Genomic DNA, 9,031 nt, shown 5'->3' on the forward strand with positions numbered 1-9,031 from the left:
AACTAAATATTGCAGTGGGGTTTTGCCTATAGAAGCCGTGAAGGGAGCTGACAGGCCCTTCTTGATGTCATCAAATCACTTTAATTCAAGTAGCAGATGCCAGAAAAAAGTAATAGCTTTGTGATGTGTTTATATACACACACACACACACACACACACACACACACACACACACACACACACACACACACACACACACACACACACACACACACACACACACACACACACACACACTATAATTAATATTTTTATAGGGGCATGTCATGTGGTCTACCTGCACAGCCTTTGTGATCTACTGCTACCTTTTGGGCACCCCTGGTGTGGAGGTTATGTCAGTAAAGACAACCCATCTAGACTCTGTTCTCAGCTCCCCGGACCTCGTGACATATAGCAAAAAACAGAAGTGCTTCATTTATAGCAAACATTTTGTATAAAACTTTATTTAAACAACAATTTCAACATTGTGAAAAACTCATTCCGTTTTTACAAAACCTGTCAAAGTACTAAAGTATACGTTTCCGAGATAAAAAAGAAAATACATTAAAAATAAAGTTCCCTTTAGAAAAAGTAACACACGTGGGATAGCTTAAGTCAGGGGTTCTTAAAGTGGGGTCCTGGGATCCCAGGGGACCTCCTTGTGGGGGTTCCAGGGAGATATGTGTCATTATATCATCAAAATCACATTCCAAAAATCTTGACAAATGGGGTGTTTGAATAATTATTTTGAAATGTTTTAACAACAAATCTTGTACAGGGGTCCCTGGCAGAACATATTTTTGTGGCAAAATACATAGCTTTAATTATTGAATGAGTCATTTTAATAATTATATATATATATATATATATATATATATATATATATATATATATATATATATATATATAATAATATACAGCAAATATTACAAGTACTTTTTTTATTTTCACTATTGCTGTGTGACACCATAGGATGACAAAGTATAATAGGGCTTAGGGCTTAAGTGGTCAATTAACTTAGCTGATTATGAAAATAATTAAACCCAATTTAAGTATATTAATTGATATCATTCCTTTTTAATACGAAAGAAAGATGCTTCTTGACACACGGCAGCTGCAGCCCTAAATTCAGTCAGAATCTCTGATGGACACTGTAGTGGTGAAGAACTAAGGCTTTGTTCACATTGGCAGCCCAAAACTGATGGAAACTGGAAACATGGAAATTGAGTTTTTGCTAATCCTCTTTGAATCACATTCCTGGGTGGTTTGAAATGTGATTCAATACACGTGCCTCCATCTGGACCCTGTTGACACTTACCGCCTGACTTGTCATACGATAGCGTCACTTGTCAAAAAAAAGACGATCTACAGATCTACAAGATCATAACGCATGGCGTTGCGAGCCTGTAGATCTGCTCTTATAGGCGATGTCTAAACACACAAATCCTGATCCCTTGCAAAATAAAACAGAGAAACAAATCGGATTCACCTGCGGTCTCAACAAAGCCTAAGAAAGCACCCCTTTCGAATGATATCAACGCACTGAATGGGAATTTGTCACGTCTTTTCAGACCATTGAATGGTGCAGTAGGGGAGATACGCGTCCGCAGTTTTCCCGGTGAACCTGAGCGCCTCGGTGGGGGCGCGGGAGTGTGGGGAACACACACCACTGTCTGACTATTGCCGACGATGGAGGGTATATAGCTTTAGGCCTATGTATTGAGAGGCACTCTTGCCGATTTCGGAAGAGACTCATCGCCAATTGCAAGATATGTAAAAGTTATTTGGGGCCATGATGATAACCTCTTCTTCCCACAACTAGAAATGTATATTGTCTGTGTTATTGTTTACAACCACAATTATTCACGTGTGTGTAGATCGCGGTTCCACTAGTTTTACTAGTAGGCTTAATTTAATGTTTTCCATTTAATGATTTTCTTTATCCTCATCTATCTTGCGCTAATGCACGCAACTGTTTTAGCCATAAAGCCTAGTAGGCTTTTCAGAAGTTCATTTAATGTTTTCCATTTAATGATTTCCTTTATCGTCATCTTGCTCTAATACACGCAACTGTTTTCGCCAGGTTTTAAGGTCTTATTTTAGTTGTTTCTCATAAGCTCGCAACCCTCCTTGCCCATCGGCCCCCACCGTTGCGCTCAGGTTCACCGGGAAAACTGAGGTCGTGGGAGATACTGATAAATACTGCCTACCTACTGCCATCAACCCATTGAAAGGTGACAACGACCTACTGGTACAGTAGCTCAGCATCTCGCCTACTGCACCATTCAATGGTCTGAAAAGACGCAGCAAATTTCCATTCAGTGCGTTGGTATCATTCGAAGCCGCTGAAGAAAGAACATACACAACCATCGGCTGGTCTGTGGTCAGATGGCACCATGTGAAGGACCCTATAGAATCTACACAAGCACATGTACCCTATGCTGGTCTGGGGTCAGATCACACCAGAGGCTCTTCCATGTCAGCTCAACATGGACAGATGTTGGCAGCTGTTCCCAGACGCATCCATTTAGAAAGCCTTCTTCTTCAGTCCACACACAGCGATGAACAGGACTAACTCCACGGAGGCAGGGAGCACACTGGAGACGGAGAGAGAGAGAGAGAGAGAGAGAGAGAGAGAGAGAGAGAGAGACAGACATGATTGGGAGATATGATATTACAGGGCGATACCGTTACGTTACTGCACTTGTTAATTATTTATCTGCATTTTATACCACTTCAACTTGTGAAAACGTGAGAGAGACAGAGAGAGAGAATATCCTAAAATGTAAGACAGTTGTCCAAATTAGAGAACAATGTTGTTCTGTTGACTTTCGTCGTAATTAATCAGCATGTCCTTTAATGTTTGAACTGAAAATGTTATTCAGAGAGAGAGACGGAGAGAGGATTAAAATACTAGTGTGCGTGTGTACCGGCACATATAACAATACAATGACTACATGATTATTACTCACTCTAGTCTCTCAAATGAATAATGGGTGTCAACGTACAGTGACAATACTGTTGCCTACTGTCTAATGATGACATGTTGGTACATGCACCCGTGGCTCATGGACACACCTACTCTAAATCTAACACACCAATGATTATATTATTTGATTAGCTGCAGCTGTACTGTACTTTAACGTTTTAACCCAAACTGAAACAAAGTCAGCAGAAGTGCATTCGCTTGAGAAGTGGCATTCTCTGTGAAGATGTGTACATCAATAGGATACAATTTAATCAAAGTAGAATTCACATATATATTACAAATAAAACATTAATAGAGATTTCATACAGATGAAAAAACAAAACAACAAATAACAAAGAAATGAAACAACAAGCATATCGCAACAATAAAGAGGGAAAAAAAAGAAGAAAAAAAGGAAAATAATGAATGGACCCAGGTTCTTTAAGCAGACCATATGGAAAGTATTTAGTGGTTAAGAGAAGTGATTTGAGAACCTTCTTAAATCCTTAAACTCCCATAGCTGTAATGGCAGAGAGTATAATCTTTTTGACCCACAGAAGCCTATATTAAATTGAGTTTGAGACGTACAGTACGGGTCTTTGACGTGTTGTTGGGTTATTATGGACCTGAGAACTATGCCCAAATAAATTATGAAAAAATGAGGGAAGGGTTTTCCCCAATTATGAACGAGTAGACCAATTTGAAGATCGTTACCTTGAAAAACACTGAGGACACCTAATCGAATAAACAAAGGCTGAGGTGAATGTCTTGGATGAACACAATTTATTGTTCTTAGAGCTTGTTTCTGAAGACGGTATAACGGCTCAAGTTTGGTCTGATGAGTACTAGCCCAGACTATATTACAATAATGAATATACGGATAAACCATAGAATAATATAACATGGTGGCGACCTGTTTTACGTAGGATACCAATACTCATAATATGTGATTTCCAGGATGATGATTCATCGAGCATAATGGAATCGTGTGGAACACACATATGAAGTTTGTTTTTTTAATGTTGATTAACCCATTTAGAATGGGTACACATTTTGTGTTTCATTATTTTATGCTTTAACTATTGAAAAATAGCAGATATACAAGCTCACAGCGCGGCACCGAGTGCCGCGCTGCGAGCTTGTAGATCTGCTATTTTTGAAAAAATCGTGAAAATTCGAATTTTGACCCGATTCTATAAGTGTCTTTTGAATCCTTCTAAGATTTTTGGAAAAAAAAACTATGTTTCTATGTCAGCAATCTGGCCAGCCATCGTCAAAGAAAGGGTCCTTTTCACTTAACTGGAGCTCAGTTAGTCTGTTCTTGAGAGACTTCTATGTCAGTGGTTCTCAAACCTTTTCATGTGAAGGACCCCCAAAATGATATGTATTTGGCCACGGACCCCCATCTCAAAATATCTAGTTCCAGGGACCCCCCCCCCCCCCCCAGAAGCAAAATTTGAGTTACAAACGTTCACTTTGAAAATACATATATTCAAAGATTTGCACACATTTTCACGACTTTAAAAAAGAATAGCAGATCTACAAGCTCGCAGCGCGGCACTCGGTGCCGCGCTGTGAGCTTGTATATCTGCTATTTTTCAACAGTTAAAGCATTCAATATGCCCAGGCCTAAATGGGTTAAAGTCACAGACACATTCTCTCTCTCTGTCTCTTCCGGTATCTGTCTCTCTCTGTCTCTCACCTGCAGCAGGCGAATATAGCCCAGTACCACCAGCACTCCCACCGTTGGAAGACAAAGTAAGACAGAGAGACGGACCCACCGCAGTGGACGGCCAGAGCTGAGACACAGCTGTCAGGAAAAACAACACGCACGCACGCACACACGCACACACTGACCTGCAGAAGCCTAGGATCCACCAGTACACGTCACAGTGCCACTGCTCAAACAGAAAGAAGAGCAGGGAGACGCACGCGCACACGTGCACTGCTGTGGCTACGGGGGACGGACAGGAGGGAAGACACGGAGGAGAGAGGAGGGGAGGGAGGGGAGGGAGGGACAGGGAAGGGGAGGGGAGGGGGGACAGAGGAGGGGGGAGAGAGAGACGGAGGACAGCAGCGGGACGGAGAGAGTCATGGAGTCATAACCGATGACTGGAACTTTGTTGAAGGCGCCAACGTTTTCCGTTGCCGTCGGATGGACACATTGTATGTCCAAAACCGCTATAAATTATTTAAAATTGTGAAAATAGACGATCTATAACTTGTAGATCTGCTATTTTCACTCCTTTCGTGTGACACTCTTGTACGACAAAGCAAAGCATTAGGCCTATTCTATGAAAAAAACAGGTTTCTGCCCGTCATCAATATTATGCTGTTGCTATTATACGTGGAATACCATCAACCATCCATTCAGCTAGTAAAACTAAAATAACAATAATGTATTTTTTTTAATGTATGTTAGTTAGATAGTTTTTTATATTTGAAATAAATCTACTGAACTAGAGACCACACTGTTTGTGTGTGAGTGCGTGCGCGTGCGTGTGGAGTGCACGTTAAGGATACAGAGCAGAGATTGGCTGCTGTTGAACATGGACACTCCCGAGAAGAAACCAGCGAACTCCACGGCAAACAGACCCAAGGTGACCGCCAGCCCTACCACCAACCTGACACACGCACGCACGCACACACACACACACACACACACACACACACACACACACACACACACACACACACACACACACACACACACACACACACACACACACACACACACACACACACACACACACACACACAATTAATTTGTTATTAGGATTCAAATCAAACACTCATGAAACAGAATGTTCTTGAAATTCCATGTTCGACTTTGCTGTTGTTATCAACAACATGACTACTTGGAAAAGGTAAAGGTTCTCTCCCCGCACCAACGTCGGCAGCGATAGGTGTTGGCAAGCGTCTGTTGCCAAGCTCACAGCAGAGCAGCCATTTATGGCAAAGAGATAGGTGTAGTATTGTGTGACAGTTAGCCAGACAGTCAAGGTTATGAATTCAAATTTCTAACATTCAAATTTCTTAAAAGTGTCTCGTAGAGGAGACAATACATCTGTAATGTTTGTAAACATTATTGTGTGGTCTATGCTTGGATGTATTCTTCTGGCCTGTGTTCTTCTGGCCTTGGATATTATTGTTTGTATGTACGTGTTTTCTCTTGTGACACTTTTTATAGATCCTCATATGTCCAAAACTAGCCGCAAATTGCAACACTAGATTTTAATCTGATGAATCTAGAGTTGCAATACCTCCCATAGGGATTCAGTGCATCAAAAGGTTTTTTTTGCTATCTGATTGTATTAAACGGCGTCAAACTCACTAATATTGCGGCTCTATGGAAAGCTTGAATAATCCTCTTTCTATCTGCAAAGTGTTTGTTTCAGAAAAATCCTCCATAGACATGTTATGGTGTTTGTTTCAGAAAAATCCTCCATAGACATGTTATGAGTTACTTTCTGTCAAGAAATCCAAGCAGACATGATTTATTTTTTTCTAAGTGTTGAACTTCGGAAGCGCTCGTCTTCTATAACGCCCTGTCCCACTGCCTCCTGCATTATGCGACATTTAGCACCAGCTTGTACACAAGACCACTGAGTGACTTCCCACGAGCGCTTCCAAACTCCAATACCTGAACTGAATTTCTTGACAGAAAGTAACTCATAGCATGTCTATGATGGATTTTTCTGAAACAAACACTTTGCAGATAGAAAGAGGATTATTCAAGCTTTCCATAGAGCCACAATATTAGTGAGTTTGACGTTGTTTAATACGATCAGATTAGCAAAACACCGTTTTGATGCATTGAATCCCTATGGGAGGTATTGCAACCCAAGATTAATCAGATTTAAAAAAAAAAATCTAGTGTTGCAATTTGCGGCTAGTCCAAAACTGTTACTTTACAGGATTCAAATTCAAAAGTAGCAGATCTACAAGCTCAAAACACGTGGCTTCGCGCCACGTTTCGAGCTTGTGGATCTGCTACTTTTGATGCTTTCGTGTTACGCTGCAGTAGACCTATGACTATGATGAAGTAGGACTTTAATGCAACAAAATGTTGTCTTACCGCGTGTCCTCTTTCTCGTATTGCTCTGGAGTGTAATCCAGAGGGAGGCAAGCCTTCACGTTGTTCTCCTGTAAACAATCACACCATACGGTATATTCATATTATCATTATGCAAACGATGATGATCTATTTGTCTGTCATTCAATGTTATATGAGATACTTCAATGGTTTCCAGTGGAAATAAGCTTAGTCTTTTCATGGATCTCCTTTTAGTAGACCTTGTACCAGTGAACTGTACCGTCATGAAACTGTACCTTTTCCTATGCAAACTTCTAATAAAGTCTTCAATCAATCAATCAATCAATCAAACAGAAAGATGAGAGCCTTTTTAGAGGTTAGATCAATCATCTAAGTAACTAACCTTAAACCCTCAAAGGAACTTCATAGCTAGTTTACATTTACAATAATTTTTAAGCCAAAATGTAATCAAAGCCTAAAACTAAAATCAACACACACACACACACACACACACACACACACACACACACACAGTCTTATGATGAAAAGTATAGAACTGACCCTGGACCAGAAGACAGTGATGACAATGACCAGGTGAGCGGTGATGGTCAGGAACCTGGCTGGGACCAGACTGCTGACCACACTCATGCTTCCAGCAGCGATCCGCTCACTTCACTGTACGTGGGATATTAAAAGTACAACTCTGATCACAAGCATCGACCTCTCTGCTGTGAACTATCTGATCATTAATCTATTCTACGCGTGGCCTTACAAGAGATCAATGAAACACTGCCGTGCTAACGGCGGCTAACGCTAACAAACTACAGTCGTGGTGGTTTACTGTCATGACATGAGCATGGATGGATCAATATGTATCGATCAATAAATAAGAACTAAACAAACGTCGCTCAGTGAGATCTGACTTCTAGACCACGAGCAAAATATAAATACACCCAGAAGCGTGGAGCGTCGTTGCTGTTGCTATAACAACAGTTTATAATCCCGGGTGCGTTCCTTTATTACTGCTCGGCTTGCACTACGGACTAAAGTCTTAATAGTTCCGGGTGGACTATGTTTCCCCCGCTTATGTTGCCTTTCCCAACACCATGCACCATCTAGCGGCACAGAGGCGAAACTACTTGGCCACAAACAACAATGCGCAGTGATGGAGAGTTGGTAACCAAATGGACCGTTATGGAGCTTTAACTCCACAGGAAAAACTAATGTTAAAGCCAAGGAGGAGTAGGTTAGTTCACCACCAAAATGACCCCCCCCCCCCTATTGATTAGGCTACTCCGTTACGCCATGGAGCCTTGAGTTCAATATTTAGTTTTTTTGTAGCCTATAGAGAATAATGTGATTACAATAAAAAAAAATGTACCCCTCAATGGAGGTACATTTAATATAGCCTAATCTATTTTTGTCTTGAATGTGACAAAAAACAAAAAAATATGATTGAACTGAAGTCTCCATGGCATAGGTGAATAGATGAATATTGCTATTGTACATCAATACAGCATGGATTTTTGGACAACATCTTATCCAACGACTGTGGGGCTAAATGTCATCAAATGGTGGTACAATGCTTATATTTAAATCAATGAATACAACGACAGAACGACGAATTCTAGCCTAATTTATATATGGTTTATATAATAGAACAAATAGGCATTTATCCATTTGTAAAGTGTACACATGGAACCAGAGAAATATGGACCCGCAAATGCTGAGAGAGAGAGAGAGAGAGAGAGAGAGAGAGAGAGAGAGAGAGAGAGAGAGAGAGAGAGAGAGAGAGAGAGGAGAGAGAGAGAGAGAGAGAGAGAGAGAGAGAGAGAGAGAGAGAGAGGAGAGAGAGAGAGAGAGAGAGAGAGAGAGAGAGAGAGAGAGAACGAACGAGCGTGCTCTGCGCCACGCACGCAGCAAGTCGCAGAAGAGCCAATCAGACAGAAACACCCCCTCCTGACCGATATATGGGCCTATAGAGACTATAGAGAGAGTGATCGGGACCCAGCAGGAGAAGCAGACCCACCAGGTTTCACCAGAACCGG

General features: G+C 41.2%; 1 protein-coding gene across 1 annotated transcript; it reads right to left on the reverse strand.

The window, feature by feature from the left end:
* Positions 1-2,506: 2,506 nt before the first annotated feature.
* On the reverse strand, positions 2,507-7,631 carry LOC308296730 (transmembrane protein 107-like; the record flags this gene model as incomplete). The annotated part of the gene is made up of 5 exons (XM_080740057.1): positions 2,507-2,576; positions 4,805-4,901; positions 5,471-5,571; positions 7,026-7,093; positions 7,545-7,631. The coding sequence occupies 5 exons, from the start codon at positions 7,629-7,631 to the stop codon at positions 2,507-2,509; spliced, it is 423 nt and encodes a 140-aa protein (XP_080596183.1).
* Positions 7,632-9,031: the final 1,400 nt, after the last annotated feature.

This window comes from Nannobrachium achirus (assembly GCF_963921795.1).
Source record: "Nannobrachium achirus genome assembly, chromosome: 2".
In the NCBI taxonomy this organism is placed as follows: Eukaryota; Metazoa; Chordata; class Actinopteri; order Myctophiformes; family Myctophidae; genus Nannobrachium; species Nannobrachium achirus.